This window comes from Pelecanus crispus, chromosome 5, assembly GCF_030463565.1.
Source record: "Pelecanus crispus isolate bPelCri1 chromosome 5, bPelCri1.pri, whole genome shotgun sequence".
NCBI classification, from domain to species: Eukaryota; Metazoa; Chordata; class Aves; order Pelecaniformes; family Pelecanidae; genus Pelecanus; species Pelecanus crispus.
The window spans coordinates 22673663-22692888 of record NC_134647.1 but is presented as its reverse complement, the minus strand read 5'-3'; the positions used below and the strand labels follow the sequence as shown (position 1 = coordinate 22692888).

Here is a 19226-nt window from a genome sequence, read left to right as displayed (position 1 = left end):
TTCTGACAGTTAAGTTTCTCTCTTTATTAAAGGACAACCATCTTTAGACAACTTATCTTTCTTCTTCTAAAATAAAATACTCTAATTCTCTGAGCTAGAGAGACAATATGCTTAACAGTAACTCTCCTAATTTCTCTTCTATTCAGTCCTTAGTTGAAACTATCAGTTGCTACTCGAGTAACATTTCATCTGTTGTTTGGCTTTAGAAAAATATCCCTTAATACATTATTTATTCAGGACCATATTGTGAACCTTCTTGTGTGTCTCCACAGGAAAATAAAGTTTAAGGAAAATACTTAGGAAACCTACAAAAGGAAAAAGTGTGAAATATATTTAGGAAATCTGCATGAATGATAGAACAGTATATTCCACAATTTGTTTTTTTTTTATACACACACAGAGCCACCCCCCACCCCCCTGGCTGGTCTGCAGTGTTCTTGTCATTTCTGCACTTGCAATTTCTTAAATCAATAATTTAAGAATTGTTAGGAATAACAAAACCCCTAAACTTGGAAAACAAGATTAACTAAGATTTGCTTCCTAACTTAAATAGGCTTCCTCTATTTCTGCTGACATTTCTACCTAATACTTCTTTCCCAGCTAACAAAAAGTGTAACTGGTGTTTTAAGCCAGCAATAACACAACTACTTGACCAATCGGGTGTCATAAAGCCAATACTTGTTCATGGCCTCAGCAACAGTTGCCAAGTCTCTTGATTTGGAGCATGTAAAATTTGCCTTAAATGCATGACCTTCCACATCAAAGGAACAACATCCAGCAGTGCTAGAGGGCTGAGTCTTAGAATTAATGAGTCTTTCAAATAACTAGCGTTGTTCTTTGTGTTTTGTTATGAATTCAATGTCTATCAGTCCTCCTTTAAGAAAAAACATGTAAATATTTTAAGTAGATTTCATTTTCCATGCTCTTTCAATACAGATTAATACTTAATATGTTAAATCCAGCTGGCATGGAAATGTAAATCAGATACTAAAAACAATGGAGTCTAATTAGAAAAATGAACTTTATGTAGACAACCAGTTTGAAGAGCAGCTGGGTGTTGGGAAAGATTCCTTAGAAATAAACCCTGGCCGGTGAAAAATAACTTTGTAAAGAAAGTGTAGGAGCCTTTAGCTTCTCAGAGTCAGTGTACCCAAGGAGATGGGCTAGTAAAGGGGACAAGCCTGGGATGAGAAAAAACAAAGAAGGGGTTTAACAACCCACCTGGCTTTTATCTTTACTCCTCCATCTCAGATCTCTGTCAAGTTGTATAGCTAAAGGTTGTGCTAAAGGCATCTTCCCAGCCTAACACCAAGTGATTTGTCTCAAAGGATCAGGCTGGCACCCTGACAGTATAGAATCATCACCACCACCTGATTTCTGAAAGCTTTTCACCGTTGAAAGTACACGAAAAGTACAATCTGACTCCTTCAGGAGACAGAAGATTGGTTTTCTCATTCAAGAAGTTATATTCTACCAATTTGTATAATTTTCTACCCGTCTACAAAAATACCCATGAAGAACAAAGGGGAAAACTGATGAGGACACAGCCTCAACAAGATTCAAGAGGAGAACACGCATCCTTACATGCTCTCACAGAACTTCGTAAGAGTGCTGGGCTTTTCCTGGTTGCGTCTTTGTCGAAACCAACGTTGAATGCTGCGCACATCCCAGTCCAGCTGCTTGGAGAGGCCCTCCAGCCTCTTCTCATCTGGATGCTACAGAACAAAGAAGGATAAAAATTATTTCTTTGCCCAGCTGCAGTAACTCCAGTTTAAATTTAGAACTACTGTAATCGCCTCTTGATGTCTTAGAGGCTGCCTGTCAGACACATGGATACATAGAAATAAAATTACTTTCACAGAAATCTCTGCTGGCAGATCCACATCAAAATACGTTTACAGTGACTGTTATTAATCTAGAAGGACATATGCTGTAATACTGCATGCAGGTTATTACTAATAAGAAATGCAAAGAGGACAATGGGATGAAAATTTGCTTGAAACTTGGAAAGTGATGATAAGTAGCGGATAAAATGGCATGCATTTCTCGAGCAGCGGGGCTTACAAACACCCCCCTGCCTGCCACATGCTGTGCCTGTTCCATCCTCCTGCATCAGGATCTTTGTCCTATCAACTGTTGTATTAGTGAAGATTGTTTGACTGACATGGAAAGAAGATATATCCCATGTTTGTGCATGCTAATGTTAAAAAATGAGGTCATTAAACAAAGTGACAACTTCAAAAGGAAAATTACCTTGACAACAAGGAGAGATAATTTTTTTCTGTAAAATTAGCTACACACAATTATTCTCCAAAGCAGCAAATGTGGAACTCTTATTCTATTAGAGTGGCTGCAAACCAGTGCAGAAGTAAGGCAAAAGAAAATGATTCTGTCCTTCATTTGACTATTATACAGATAGAAGAATGGCACAGGCCACATTTCCAATCATTCAGCAGAATTCTGCATGTATGGTACTACATGAGGACTATTTACATATTTCTCCTGATCACATCCATTTTTAAAGAAACAGAAAAAGCTTTTGGACAATCTATTTTCTGGAGTTTTAGCTTAATTTCTGCAAGCCAGTTACATACATTGAATGAGATAAGAGCTGCCATGATACAGACTTTTTTTAAATCTCGCAAAAGGTAAAACAGCAAAGCTTTCGTCAGGCTGAAGTTTCATCTTTCAGCCTCCAGGAAGAGACAGGAAGGAAATGGAAGGGGAAGGATGAAACAAGAGAAGGGTGAAGTATTTGCTATCAATCTCAAACAAAAAAAAAAAAAAAAAAAATTTTTTAGTCAACCAAAGTAGCCACTAGTTTTTCAATGGAAGGTTAAGAAAAGCCATTCTCTGTAACCTCAGAAAAATAAAATGATTGATGCAGCTCTTGGGAGCTTGACTAGAGAGAACTGCTGCACATGACTCAAAAAAGGTGGCTAGCTAAATCGGACAGTTTCTTTGAGAGCAGCTACCAGACAGCACTACCAAACTCTTGCAGGAAAGCAGATACTTTCCTTTGGAGCTCTTCCCACTCGTTGCTGTGCACTGGGTGCTGGTAGCCGTGTGTGCCAGCTCCTACCATGACTCATAAGCATTAATTAGATCACTTCACACCCTAGCCCTGTGTTGGACTAGCAGATTCTGCAAGGAAAGAAAAAAAATCCCATTCTTCTTCCAGCTGAGTCTGGGTGAGAGCACATGTGCTGCAGCTTTTAGAAACAAGGTATGTGCGATTCCTTCTCTGAAAAAAGGACAAAACGCACACCAAATGCCATTATGATCTCGGGACAGGGTAGGACACACAAGCAAGACATGGCATATTTCACTGCCCCTGACACTGAACCCAGTTTTGCCATTTGTGACTACTGCTCTCTGAAGTTCGGGCTGATGCCTTTGCTGTGGCATGCCCATCTGCAGCCTGGAGCCAAGGTGGGACTGGGAAGTTCCTGCAGCACAGTGGCTTTGTCCTTCAGGCCTCCACAGGCCTTTCCACTACAAAGCGGTTGACCGCTGAGGTCTTCAGGAGATGCTAAAGGAAACCTGATCACTGCTTACTGCTGTGGGAAAGCTCAAGATGCTTCAAAAGCATGGACAGGATGACACAGAGGTTTAGTTGAGATGTCATACAGTGAGAGCTGTAGAGACAGACACGCGAGCGAAAAACTTGTATTGTGCAAAAAAAAAAAAAAATCTGTAAGCTCTAAAACATTATTCAGTCAGTTTCCCCCACTTTTCTAGCTTCTTCCCTCACCCAATTTCAAAGGACATTAATCACAACATAAACAGCTGGGATACCAGCAAGCCAGGAGCTCCCTGTGCTCAGGCAGTTCCCCCTAGAAGGAGCAGCTTTGAAATATCATGGAAAACACAGCAAGGCCAATCTTACTGGCTCACAGTTTGCTCTTTCAAAAAAAAAAAAAAAAAAAAAGATGATTTTGTGGAAATTTCTAAAAGATAAGAAGCAAAAAAAGAGTAGGTGGCCATATGGCACCTACAAAGTGTTTCTGTAACAACTTTTTTTGATCAAAAGCTTACAGGAGACGTCACGAAGGGATACACAACTGCTCAAGCTGGCATGCCAGTGACAACCTTGACATTTGCATGTTCTGATTTTAGCTGTAAAAATGCAACACTGCATTTAGCAGTTAGCTTTGTTTTCTTCAGACATATCTGATAGCACCATATCCCACTTTATAAGGCAAATATTTTAGTTTATGTCATGGTATAACCCAGCAGGCAGCTAAACACCACACAGCCATTTGCTAACTCACCCCAGTGGGATGGGGGAGAGAATCAGGAAAAAAGGTAAAACTCGTGGGTTGAGATGAAGACAGTTTAACAGGGCAGAAAAGGAAGGGAAAATAGTAATAATGATAAAAGAATATACAAAACAAATGATGCACAATGCAATTGCTCACCACCCACTGACTGATGCCCAGCCAGTCCCCAAGCAGTGACCGTGCCCCGCTGGCCAACACCCCCATTGTCTTTGTTCAGCATGACGTCATATGGCATGGAATATCCCTTTTGCCAGTTTGGGTCAGCTGTCCTGGCTGTGTGCCATCACAGCTTCTTGTGCACGTCCAGCCTTCTTGCTGGCAGGGCAGTATGAGAAGCTGAAAAGTCCTTGACTTAGTGTAAGCACTGCTCAGCAACAACTAACAGTGTGTTATCAACATTATTCTCATCCTAAATCCAAAACACAGCACTATGCCAGCCACTAGCAAGAAAACCAACTCTATCCCAGCCAAAACCAGGACAGTTAAATACTTTACCTTTGTAATAGCTGTGAAAACTTTTTCCAGGATAGCATTAGGTTGAGCTTTCTGTGGTCCATTGGCTTGGACTTTAAGGCCTAAGGCACATGGTTTAGCAATGAACCTGTGACAAACAGAAGAGTGAAAAAAGAAAACAAGTTAAATCCTTCAGTCATTTACTTCATTACGGTTATCAATCAATGACGTGGTAAATGCACAAATATTGTAAACTTGCCAACAAAAACAATACTTAGCCTTACAGCTCAAAAGCAAGCTCATACAGGCGATTACATTGCAAAATAAGTAACATCACTTTGAAGGATGAAAGGAACTCTGTGGAGCACATGAAATGGAGGATTTTCTTTCATGTTGTGAAAAAAAAAAGGATAGAACAAAAGCATGAGAGGAATGCCTCCTAGAGAAGCACCAACTAATGAAAAGAGCAGGACAGCTTGCAGAGATGAGGAGCACATTATATTCTCCTCCAAACACAGCCTTTTTCTTAAAACAGTTTTCAGAGTAGCTACTGCCTCAGGACTCCTTTTGTGTAGTGGAAATGCAAACAAAGTCCTTAAAGGCAGCAAGCACTGAAGCTGCCCAGTCAATACAATTTTTTAAACCATAAGGTTTAAACGGTGTTGAGCCATGCCTCAAAGACTTTGCTCTTCCTCCAAACTCTTCCACTAAACTACGAAGCTGTCACAGATCCAAACACCAATCCATAAGTTCATCCAGTTTATAAACTGTGTGTCTCTGATATATGTAATTGATCTCTAAAATGTATTACACACACTCAAAGACGACCATTCCACTCATTAAAAACTAAATTATTTGTAACTATGAGTCCAACTCTGGAATCCCCATGGAAACATACAAAGTCTGTATAGGAATTGCATTCATATGTGAACAGTATGAACTTCTGACATCTTTGAACTATGAAACTCTTGATTTCACTTAAAAGACTTCCATTTTCGAAGACTTCATTGGCCAGCAGGGACCAAATCAACACACTCAGAGGTTAAGAAGTAGTTCCACATTTATCCAGCTGAATGACCACAAGGCTCTTAAAAATCATTGGAATTGTTATCCGCATGCAAGCCCCATTTTAAGCACTGTTTTGAGCTACAACTGCTGTTTCTGCTATATTTAAGACAGCACAGATGATTAAAGAAAATTAAGTCCTAAGCAATGCTACAGTGGTTACAGCAATAGCATCTGGTAAAGAAAGATGGGTGATGACAGACCACCCTGTTTTCCTTGTTTTTCCAAGGAAAAATTCTTGATATATTGATACCATTCCCATATGAAAGCCAATCCGATAGCCTGAAATAATTTTTGTGACTATTTGCGAGGGGGGTGGGAAGTCATATATTCAAAGACACATGCAGTGTATCAGTGAACTCACCCTTTGATTCGTGTATGTTTTAAGAGAGAAAAAACAAAAAGCAACTTATTACACCCTGTAAAAGTTTGGTCACAATGTGGAACAGCTACAGATTGCAACCATGCTGCTAGCTCCCTAACATCAACCAAATCAATGGCACTGCATCAGGTGTAAATTCCCTGCTTTAGGGTTAAGCGGTTGCGATGATACCAGTTTCACTACTGAGCTCAAGCAGAAAGCAGTCCAGTTTTCTGCTCATGAAACAGCATATAAGCTCTGTACATACTATATGTAAATACACTGTAATCTAGCCACACTGGAAAATTGTATATTACTTAAAGTATAAGGTGACAAAAGAAGAAGCAGGAATTGTAGTCTCTAGTTCAACACGGATTTGCAAAGTCAGCCTCCTCTGAAGCAAGACTCCATTTGGGGTTTTTTTTTGTTTGTTTTTAAACACACATACATCTTTCAACTTCTGTTTTGCTTTTCTCCTTCTGCTGAGAGAAGGAATAAGATAGCCATGATATAACTTCAATAGAAAGTCAGTTCCCTAAACATGCTAATTTAAAAGACAAGAAAAATTAATTTGGTAAAGTCAAAAGCAGATTAAAAAGTCCCAGCTACAAAAATTCCACAAGGAGCAATTCCAACAAGCTTCATGCTGAACTGATCTTTATTTAAATCTAAGCAAGCTAGCTGGGTTTGCTTAAGTGCCATTCTTAAAATGACATGTCTTACTAATGAACAGTCTAGATAAATCCAGAACAAAGCACAGATACAGTGTTTGTCTACATTTTGAAAAGAGAAGAGAATTGTAATATTGATGTTATAGCCATTAGCTAAAACAAAACACATTTTCTGCTTCAATCTGGTATTTTCTGGACAGGAATATAAATTTTTCTTCCTTTGCTGCTTATATTTTTCACACGCACTGGAGGAATAGGCACGTGACCTGAACCAGAGCTCATCCACAAGGACAGCAAAGCGCAGTAAGGACGTGTACAGGGTACACAGCTGCAAGACACAGGATGCTCTTGGCCAGCTATGTCTGGGAGGAAGGGATAAGGAAAGTTTAAAAAAACCCACAAAGGTCTCTCTCCTGATATGCTCTTGTGGTCTTTCTCCACTTTTGAAAAAAAAGCTTTAAAAAAATCCCCTCAAGAGATTGTTAATTACCTAGTAGGACACTCAAGAGAAATAAAGCGATTCTAACAGGAACATTTTATATGCCTGCAATACTGAGCAGGTCTGACCACCAATTCAAGTGTGCATGAGCCGTGTGCATGAGCCACGTGCATGTGATTGCCTTTGGTGCAACTAGTAAAATTTAAGAGAAGTTTTTTACTTTTCATACAAAAACTTAATGAGTTCGAGCTATACTTTGCAGTATAAAAATTGTTTTTCAAGGTTAAAATAGAATTTTAAAGTAGAAATTAATCAATAGGATGCCAAATGTCACACCAGGGGCCATAAAAAGCATCATTAACATAATTCTCACCATTAGTTTTCTGTAATAATTTAAATAGATTCATAAGTAAACAAAACAGAATTAATGTTTGATACATGCACAAACTATGAGTGTTTTGCCAAATGCCGCACTTCTTAAAAGCAGTATTCATTTTTTCCATGTTTGCTAACGCTGTGGTATTCAGCTCCCCAGGCAGTCTTACTGAAACCCATGAGACTATTTATTGCATAAGGTACTGCAATTAAGGGGGAAGGATTGTTATGAAAGAGTAAGGAGAGCAGAATTGACTATATTGCTAGCTTTTCTCTTTAAAACATGTAAACCTGAACAAATGCCACACTAATATCTCTTTGTCAATGGATTCCTGTACAGCTGAATTGAAAGCTGGCATTCAATTACAGAGAAATTGAGACAAACATTTTTTGCCAAATGCAGCCCCATCTATTCTCGATCTAGAAATGAAAGACCAACATAAACAAGGGAATTAAACTCACAATTCAAGAACCTTTTTATAGGCAGCTTCCTCATTCACAGTGTAAAGCCACATTTAAAAACAAAACCAAACCAAAAGCCCACAGCCAGCCAGTTCAGATAACATGGGTTACTGCAGAGCATCCGAATGGAAAGCACTCAGCCTTTGCAGGCCCATAAACCCTGCACTGCCTGCCTGAAGACGGCAAGCATTTCTGAGTGTCCTGTACCCCTGAAGGAAGGTGCTGGTTTCCATTTTGGATCCTGTCCGTTTTTCTCAAATCAATTATTTACAACAGTGACAGCAAGGCCTCATACTCCACCCCAAACTCAGAGATTGTTTTTTCTCTACAAAGGAGTCAAGAAACAATTTGCAAAATGATCCCTCACCTCACCTAGAGCATAAAAAAAAGCACCATTTCACCAGAAGTATGTAAATTTGATCAAGAACAAGAACCAATTTGGGTTTCCCATTTGCCCTTTAACAAAAGCCAACTCAACAAAGTCAGCCACTATTACAACAGATGAATAAGTAGAAAAAGGAGAAGTAAAAAAAAAAAAACAAAAAACAAACCCCGAACTAAAAATTAACTTTGTCCTGGTGGAGGAAGGTAAATGCCAGTTTGGCACCATTTGCTCTTTGCAGTGATCGCAGCCAGCACGGTGCTGCGTAGAGGGAGATGAGGATCCCACCTGGCCATCAACCCCAGGGAGAATGAAACCCCAAACCCACAGACTCTTCAGAAGCCATTCCCACCGCTCCACACTAGACATCTAATTCCTCACAGTCACAAAATTACAGCTTAAAAATATGCTGGTTCCACTTCCTAGGCACTCCGCACGCTGTAAAAGTTTCTCTTTAGAAATATGAACAGGTCAGCTCCGCAATGAGCACAAACCATCCTGGGCACATCAACTGGAAACGTAACTGCAGTATCGCTGATAAACTAACCTCTAATAAAAGAGTAAGGAAAATGCCCCCACTGACTCACAGAGCTCTTTCTGTCCTCCTTTACTGGCTATTTGAGCCTCACTAATTAATCATCATGTAACCCTTTTAGTTTACTGCTTTTCATCTTGGCAAATTACATCATTTTAATCCCAGAATTAACCAGAAATGTTAGCGTTGACCCTCATAATCCTTGGAGGCTGATGTTCATTAGCGCTAGCAAAGTCTGCATTAAATAAATATTTTTTTTAAGTATCACATGAAGGAGGAGGAGAAAAGTAAAAGGATCCTTTTTTTTGTGTGTGATTCTCTGGATTTTACTACAAATCAGACAGCCCTACTTGCGACTTGTGATCTTTGCCCTGAATCTAGTCAGAAACTAATATATAGCAACTCTTTAGTCACCTGGGGCACTGGAATTATGCCTGTAGGGCCCTCCTACAGCATGTGAATGTACTGTTTCCATACCAGCAGGTCATCTACTGTTTCTGAGCCAACCACAGTAGCTGTTCTTTAGCAAATTCATGTTTGACAGTTTCTCACCAGCTTTGAAGATGCTCAAACCACCACAGAGCCCACAACAGGTAAATAGGGATTACAGGCTTTTTAAACAGCCTAAAAGGTCTGCAAGAATTAAGGTTTTCCAAACAAAAAAAATTAAAAATACATTAAGCTAACAGGGCTAATGAATATTTGATTCATGTAATTAAATATGCCTTTTTTTTAATGTATGGGTAGATATAAAGAAAATATTCAATGGCTTGTCCTAAACTTTCAATTTAAGAAGTATCAGTCTTAAAAATAATTGACAGTACTAGCTGGCAAGTGATACACGTTAACCAGTTCAAAGCAGGTTTGGATTCTTTCCCATGCCCTTTGAAGTGATAAAATTGTACTACTTTGCAATGCTTATTTGTCAAATGTTTCTACTCTATTTAGAAACTCACTTAATTTCATGAAAATTCTCTCTAGAACAAGACAGCAAGAATCCAGAAATTGAAAACCATAAACCTTTCTCCATTTTTACTGAGGTAAATAAGCGAAAGAAAGAAAGAAAGAAAGAAAGAAAGAAAGAAAGAAAGAAAGAGCAAGCGAGCCCAACCCCCCCCAAGCCCCACAACTCTCTCCCCTCTCCCAAACTCAAACCCCACAAGCTGATAAGAAAGGGGCCCAGGAATGGAGAAGCAATAGACTGAATAGAATGAACAAAGTCTGCTATAGATTTTTCTCCCCCCCCGCTACTGCGGGAGGATAACAACTTACTATCTGATCCTTGATTTTACTATACTGTCCAGATATAATCTGCAATAAAAGCTATTGAACTCATGTCCAATTATTTTTACAAAAGGATAAGGACAAGATTATCAGTTCAAGAGAACCTATACCAAGACAAGGTTCTTTGACATAAATGAAAAAGGGTGTTTTACACTCCTGCATTTAAAACTGGCATACCTAAAATAAATCACCATCACGAGGGACAGAGCTGCAAGAAGTCTTACTAGGCCCAAAACCCTGGAATAACTGCCAACCAAATAACCTTAGAAATTTCTTTTTTTTTTTAAATTTATGGACTTCCCCTATCAGATTTAATAAGCTGTCCTGCCATTCACATGCAATATGCTTTGAATGTTGTTGTATGTGAAGAAGGTTTCTGAAATCTGTTAAGATTTTTAATTTAAAACTTTCAAACTATGTGCACTGAGACAAATGACCTGTCTGCTCCTTGACCTTGAAACCTCTCCTGAGGATTGCAAGCAAAGACTGAATTAATTTCAGTTTCTGACCTATTACTGTCATTTCTTAGTTTTGCATCAACCTTCTTGTTCCTCCTGAATCTTGTTAAAGCAATGACTTTTTCTATCTAGGTGTAACACATTTTAATGGCTATCAGGGTCTGTAAAATCTTCTTCCCACAAATTAGAAAACCTTTTTCCCTTGATGTGTTTCAAGCACAGAAAGCTTCTTCCCTCACTTAACTGTATTTTGTGGCCAACTTCAATGTGGAAGCCCACTCGCAAACTTTCATCAGTGCAAGAAAGAAAAGCTAAGCTAGTGCATATTTCACACTTTTTTAAGGATGTTTGTTGATCACAGCTTGAACCATTCCCTTTTGTCTTTCATTTTCATCAAAAGTAGGTCATATTATGGACCAACAGACAGGACTAATGGCCTCTTATTACAGCCCAAAACTTAAGGAGCCCATCCAGCCCCTGACCAACAATCTATTTTCTGGGAAGGTACCTCAGCCTGGCACAAAGTATCAGCACAAAATCACCCTGAAGACTGCTCCTACATGATCTGGGCTAACAGATTAAAAATTTCATGAAGCCATCAGGCAGAACCCTGGCTACAAAGTCCCCATGAACACTGAGAATATGCGTTTTTGCTTTAGCCTTTGATGTCCACAAAGACTAGTTAACTGCATGCATGATGAGAGTTTGAATCTCCCTTTCCTGTGCCGAGGATGCATCTACATGGAGAAATTTGAGAAAACTACAGTGAATGTGAAGTGTGCAGAGCATCTCCAAGTATAACAAACTCTAGTTTGAGCTAAATGGTATACTCTTGATTACATACATACAGCATCTCTGTGAACCTGGTAAAAAACTCTTACTTGGACACAGGCGTAGTTCAAGTGGTGCTTGCATAAAAGACTGCTTATGTTGCTAACACCAGCCAACTGTGAGGTCCATAACAAAAAAAACAAGCAAGCTATTCCTGCAAATGAAGTATGTCCATCAAATCTCATAGTTTCCTATCAGTATATTTAAACATACCAGGAAAGACAGTTATAACCAGCAAAAATTCCTCTCTGTGCTAGAGAGGTGCCCAGATCTGTTTTTAAAGAGTCTTGCTCCCTTTTTGAAAGACTGATGCAGAACAAATTTTCCCAGGCCATCTACTTTATGCTCCCTAAACACAGATTGTTCCAGGGATTTATGACAATTGTCTAGCTTGCTGGACATTGCTTGCTGGTTTTAAACAGGAACAATCTAAATTTGCTCTAACTGCAAGGATGAGTGAAAGCAGAAGAGGCTTGTTTCTGAGCAGCCGCTCAACAGATTTACTGCCATGACACACAAAAACAATTCCTGAATTTGTTTTGTTATTTTTGTATAGCTGATCTACTTAATTCAGAAGTTATCTGTATTACTAATAAAAAAAGCAGAAAAATCTTAACAGTCCTAGGACGAATTCAGTAGATAAGTAGGGTAGTGAGTTCAGTATACCTATCCCACCACTGATTTTGGCTTTATGATTCCCAACACCTCCTGCTACAGAAGGCCCACCAGGATACAATGTCTGAAGCACAAGCAGGGGCCTTAACCCAGTTAACCTCATCCAGTAGCTATACAGGAAAGTTAACTTCACTAAAATGTGTTGGCTGTGCTGGGAAATGGGTCACAGCTTGCACAATGAAACCTTTCAAAGGTAAGAACCTGCCTGCCCAAGCAAGAAGCCCAGCACACGACTCCGTACGTCAGCAAGAGCCTCCTGCTGCTGAGCATCAGGAGTGCTGCCTCAGAGGGCAGCACGCAGGAGAGCTCAGAGCCAACCCCTGCAGAGGGAACCTTTTCCCAACCCCCCTGAAATGACTTCAGAAAAGCACACATATGCATCTGCCTTCCATCCAAGAGGTCTGATGCTTTTTCTTTTCTTCTTGTTAGGGATGCATTAGCTGTTATTTCCGCACCAGCATCATTATCCCATACCTTCCATCAACCTAAGCGCTATACTGTGGAACCCAGATGTCTTTCTAAAAAATAAAAGCTAAGCAGCTTGCGAGAGAGTTCACCTTATTGAATTAGTGAGGTTTTGTCTGTCTTTGGCTCAAATTATTAAGCAGCATATACACTCACTAGAGGGGGAAAAAAGATTGCTGGAAAATGAGTACTTCTGGGTGGGGTTTTTTTTTCGAGGTTTTGAAAGCTTCTTGTTAATGTTTTGACCTGAGAAACCCTTCCAACAGGCAAATATGTTTTTAACCTCGGCATTTCTACAAAGTATTCTAAGTTTCATTAAAAAGCTTTAAAAAAAACCAAAACCAACCAACCCCAAAAAAACCCCCAACCTACACATCGATCACCAGTGTCCTGATACTTCTTAAATGCAGAGTTGCGAAGCTATCTGCAATCCTTCCTAACAAAAGGCATTCCTCATTCCTCGTAACAAAAATCAAAGTACACCTCAAACTGGCAGTAGAAAATGCATCTATTACAGTACTTTGACCTCAGGGAGCGTGGCTGGCAGCAGCCTGCAGTGCCGCTGAGGGCTGGTGGAACTAATGGTGTGGAATGAGAAACTACTCATCTAAAATAAGGAAGTGCAATCCAACACTTTACCAAGTGCAGGTATTTGCTAGGATCTAGTGTGGGCAGAGTCCTAGAAGCCAGTGGCAGCAGAAGCTGGTGCATCGTTACACATGGGCTCTATCAGGCTTCTCCATCGGCCAGACCCCTCTGGAATATCAGTCGCTAGTACTCAAGGACCACCACAGCCCCTGTAATGGTACAGCACCACTGCCATGTATTTTTCTGCCTTTTGACAGAAAATATTCTTTCATTTAATATATCAAAGATGGATGTAAAAGGCAGGCTAAGGAATAGCACTACACCTGTAACACTTGATGCAACAGGAGTACTGACACATATACGTATGTATATGTGATGTGTGTGATGTATAAAACTGCTCCATCCCTGCTTGCAAGAGCAATGCTTCACCTTCAAAAAGGTTTTAGTAACTTTTCAGCTGGGAAGCAAACTGCCCTATAAATTCAGCATATTGTCCTAGCAAAACAGCATTCAGCATCAAGTGTTTTTCATACTTTGGATGCTATGGAAGTGAAAAATGATTTTATACAGATCAGTTTTAGAGAAGGAAATTTGGTCACAGTAATCTGCTTGGGAGTAATAAGGGACTCAAGGGCTTCCATCCAAGAGTACTTTCACATAATAGAAAGTTTCACTTTACTCAACAGTCTGTGAAAGGTAGCTGCAACAAAAAAAGGATTTAGTAGCTGCATTTCAGCTTGCAGGCTTACCAATTAGTGCAGTGCTAACACTCACCATTTTAAGTAAATAAATTATCCTCATCACTCAACAGCAGTATTATGAGATGTTTTGTCCTACAGAGTTACTCTTAAGGAACACAACTGATATGACTGACCTGTACCATTCAATTATTGTAAACCAGTTTCTTTTTGCAGGTGGATTTCTCACATTTATATTGCCCTGCCTTTTTTTTTTTTTTGACTGAACATGCATGTGTGAAAGGCACATCTCCCCACTGCGCAAAGTCAATAATACCCCCTTTTTCCTGAGATTTTGCTCCAATCATAAAACCCACGACCAGTAGCATCTGTTTGGTTTGAGCTGCCTTTGCAGGCCTGCTAGCTCCCATCACAAGCTGCAGGCCAGACCCCGCTGATCATGGCCCTGATTCCAGCCCCTGTTCACGCACACTGCCAAAGCCTTTCGCCCCGCTGATCTGGCAAACCTACTTAATCCTTTCTCGTATGAGTGGAAAGGTTAGGGAGGAGTCCATCTCGGCTGTAAGTTAGTTCATAACAGGACTGACTGGAGCAGAGGGTGTTCAGCCACCCATACCCAAATACCCCAGTGCAGCCTCTACGAGCAGCGCTCTGGTTGCTTGTCCAGTTAATAAGTTACTAGGAAAATGGGACACAAACATAGGCCAACAGCTTACTAACAGAAGTAGCCATGTTTTCCAAACATGGAAGCATTTTTGTATTTTTTTTTTTTAATATATGCACACATAAAGCTGTAAGTATTTCAGTTTCTCCTGAAACTCTGTGAGGCTGAAGAGCTGAAGTGGGGAGGAACTGCATGCTCTCTCCAGAATAGCAACAAGAACTGCACAAATGTGGAGAAAGGTCACAAATAAATATTTTTGCAGCCAGCTGTCTAATGCCTTCTTTCTTTGTAATGTCTAAAAATAAAGAGTTTAGTCACTCAGTAACTTTCCAAGCGCGGATGAAGCAGAGGGAGAAGTGAAGGGGAGATGCACTCCAGTCCCCCCCACCTCTCACACACAGTGCCTCCTCTCAGCTGCCCTCCACCAGCATCATCAAAGCTGTAGAAGGTATGGATGATACAGTGCTGAAGGTATCACCCTTTTTACAAACAGTAAAATCAGGATGCACGAGTCAGGATCAGTGGTAAAATTCAGGTCTCCAAAATTCTAGCCCACTGCTAAAGGTCAGCAGAGATAAAAATATTCTCCCAACGTTTAAAAAGCTGCAGCTTAGGGACCTGTCTAGACCAAAAATGGCATCTTTGCATGCAGCAGTCCCCAAAGAGCTGCCCCTCCCTCCCCAAGCTGCACTAGCAGCTTGCTGAGCCCATGCAAACTTTTGACACCTTGTGGCAGAGCTCCCCAGTGTAGAATCAGACTCTGTGAAGACAACCATCTCCCTTTGTTTTGAACCTGTCACCCACCAGTTTCATATCTGGTCTGTTACTTCTTGCACTGGGTAAAAATGAACAGTCAATCCCAATGCATCCTTTCTGTGCCACTCCTGACCCTATAGATTTGTCTCCTACTCCCCTCTGCCACCTCCTAAAACACAGAGCTGATACGTACCGCTATTTCAGCAAGTCTGGGACAACCAAAGCGAAGAGCCAGCTACAAAACATCTACATATGAAAAGACACATGGTCCAAATGGGATTAAATGCTGGACAGAGAAAAGGGCAGGAAGAAAGCATATATAGAAAGGGAAGATCGACAATTTGATTTTTAAATCCCAGTAGGTCACCCTAATACAATGACTCTGTTCTAACCCACCAGACCCTGCAGCATTACTTCACCTTTTACTTTGGTCACATTTTCAATATGTGAGACGGGGGGAAAAAAGAAAAAAGAAAAAAAGAGTTGTGAGTAATACCCGTGCCTACATGAATGCCGTAGCCAAGTCACACCATCCACTGGCCTCTTGGCACATACACACACTTTTAATGCAGCTCTCCTTCATCCACCAAGGCAGCTTCCAAGATGCAAAAAGCAGCTGTAGTTACCTGCCACTTGGACATGACCCAGAAGTTGCTAAGTGGCTCAGAGCAACTGTCTAAAGAAGTAAAAGACTCAGCAATCATTTTGATAAATAACATAACTCTGCCCACTAGAAAGCCAATGCTACTCCTCCAGGTTCCTCCATGGTAGGTCTTGGTGTAGTCATTAAGTGATAGCTCATCTCATCAATGTCCTCTTATATTCTAATTTATTTTCCTTACTCTGACCTACTTACTACCAGGAGGCAAAATAATGAAGGACGTAGTTAAAAATCCCTAGTGATCACTCTAACAAAAATCAGTCCATCTGATATTATTACAAAAGACTGTAGCAAGTCACAGAACAGAACCGGACAGTTCAGCAATGCCTTCCTGGAAAACATTAAAAGGTGTCTGAAATGTTTAGAAATTATATTGCTTACCTACAACAGGAACTCATTAAGTTACGTCTGGTTAGCATGCATTTTTTGAAAGTAGAGAAGATGCCTTCTATTCAATGGAACATTAAAAAAATACTTAAGTCCTCAAAAATGTTTCAGTGCTTGTCTGGCTCAAGGATCCCTCCCTGCTGCCTTCCTCCATGGGTTCTGCAACCAGCCCCCAAACAAGTGCAGGTGCTGCATGACCAGCAATGCCCGAACCTCTGCCCATCTGCTACAAGCATGCATTTTGAGCGAATGACCTGGCCTGCCTGCACGATTTATAGGGCATGCTCTATTCCTGAACATTGTCATCACACTACCTGGGAGAGGCACAAACTTCAGGTCTTGAAAGAAGAGCACACACCACAAAGTATTTAAATATTTGTAAGCTTCCTCTTTGTCCTCTTGGGAGTTTGCCTCCTCCACTATAGGTGGGCTGTCATGGCATACGACAGAGAGGTTTTAAGTATGTGCCTCACTCTTGCAGCTTGCTGTGTATGGTCAGAGGTCATGTGGAGGGGCTCATGACCACCCAAAAGACCCCTTGAGAGCACCCCCCACAATGGCGCCTGCACAGAAGATGAAGCACATTGTGGAAGAAGAACCACGTAAGTCCTCAATTGGGCGAGACTAGAGGCAGGGACTAGCATAGAAAAGACACAACTTCGAGGACTCCACGCTGCTGCTGCTCCAGACCGGCCTCTCCCACCCGGTGCCCGGTGCAGCCGGAGGCCCTGCGCTCCAAGAGCAGCATGCCCACCACCGGAGGACTGCCACGTTTACCACTGACATCACTGGATCCAAGGGTGGCGATATCTCTCCCTCTGTCATCACAGAAATGCCACGATCCTCCCTGGGCAGCCCAGTTTGCATCGTGACACACACACAGAGAAACACACATACATATATAAAGCATATGTAATAGCATATATATTTATATATTTGTGTGTATGCGTATGTTACATATGTGCATGTGTACACAATCAAACTTCAGCATATTGTCTGATTACTCAACAAGAATTAGAGCCTTATTTCTTTCCAGACACTTCGAACAAAATCAGGACAAAACCCTGTTCCTAACTGGTACAAAACTTGAGTTCCTCAGTTTATTTTTATTTAGCTTCCAGTACAAAGAGGTAACAAGTACATGTAGATACTCAGGAAACCTATTTCTGAAGAAGCATGCAGCCAAACTACACAATAATTATTTTGCCTATTTTATCCTTAAATTGAGATTACTTAAGAAGATAAGGACTGTTCAAAATTCACAGCTGGAGTTTCCAGCTGGATCCAAGCTGGATCCAGGACAGGACAGGCTCCCCCGAGCCATCCCCACCTCCGAGCCTGGGCACAGGACCCTCAGCAGGGGCAGTCACCTGAAGGGCTCAGGCTTCCTTGCCCACACTCATCCCCCCCTGCCACCTTACTGCAGCCACAGAGGCAGCAGATTAGGGCTTTGAGAAACTGAAGACTATCCCTGCCCACCTCCCCAGAAAAGCATCAAGTTTTCAGCTGGATCAGTGGCCTGATCCAATTTATTCCATCAGCACAGCATCGGTAAACTGAGACAGAAACAAACCTGAGTGTGAACTCTCTAGAAGCTCAAGTTAAGCCATCACAGGACCACATTCAGATTCTGCTTTGGAAATCTGACTTCAGTATTTCTTAAAAAGTATTCTCTTCTGAGAAAAGGGATTAAAAAAGCGTATACCTATAAGTCAAAAGAATTATTATGAACTATTTTTTCTGGAAGAAGTGTTTCAGCAGGAGATTTGTAAGGATACCTATATGAATGTGTACACCTGAAACCTCAGAAACCAGCTCCAACAGACCCCTTTTGAGAAGTTGTTTCTACCTGCATTGTATGATCATGAAATACCATCCAGACTGATCAAAACATTCAACAAAGAAAAAAAGCAACTAGCTCTCACTAGCTCCCAAGCCTCCCTGTACATTTGTCACCTTCATCTTTCTATCCTATTTCAAATTATTTCTGCATTTTCTTAATGCTTCCCTGTTTGACTGCCACAACAGCGGGGCTTTTGGAAAGGCAGAGAGGCAATCTGGAAAGCAGCTGTGGCTCCGCATCCACAAGCGCAGAGCACGCAGCCCTCCAGATGAGCTTACTGACCTTTGATGCGCCCCACCATCTATTGGGGAGCCAGGGAAACTCGCGCCTACCGGAGTGCAGGATACGCTGCAGTGTTTGAAATGCGCAGCCTTTGTTTTCTGCCTTCCATACTGAGGCTTTCCCAAAGCAAAACCCACCATCATAACACAGCTGACAGGCATCTCATTGTACCCCTAATGCGCGATAAACAATTAGCGATCGGACAAAGTACTGCAAGAACAAATCCTATTAACAAATAATAGGATTTGCTAGCAGATCACCCAAACGCCACTTTGGAAACGACTCCCTAGGCTGCTGCAGCCAGAAGTGGCAGACAGGGAAGGGAGCCTTGCGGCACAACACATTGGTGAGCTGCACGCACGGCTACCGGCCAGCCGCAGGAGCTCACCGCACGAAAGCAATGCTGGCACACCAGTTTTGACAGCAATTGAAAATGCTGGAGCATGTGCCAAAAAACAGAAAAGAAGTAATCTCACATCTGGAGTATCTGTGAATCATTTACACCTTGGATCCATATGCAAGTGTATTTTGTACATCAAAACACACAACAAACTATTACAATCCTATTTTCTGTTAGCTCATTACAAGATTTTTGTTAGCAACTTCCA

General features: G+C 41.0%; 1 protein-coding gene across 3 annotated transcripts in view; it reads right to left on the bottom strand.

The window, feature by feature from the left end:
- The window catches only part of CERS6 (ceramide synthase 6), a 134206-nt gene that overhangs the window by 89235 nt on the left and 25745 nt on the right, over positions 1 to 19226 (bottom strand). For all 3 annotated transcript variants that reach the window (XM_075710924.1, XM_075710923.1, XM_075710925.1), the window contains exons 2-3: positions 4779 to 4884; positions 1585 to 1715 (exon numbers count right to left, since the gene is read on the bottom strand). In XM_075710924.1, the coding sequence (XP_075567039.1) occupies positions 1585 to 1715; positions 4779 to 4884 (237 nt within the window). The remainder of the gene's footprint in view (positions 1 to 1584; positions 1716 to 4778; positions 4885 to 19226) is intronic.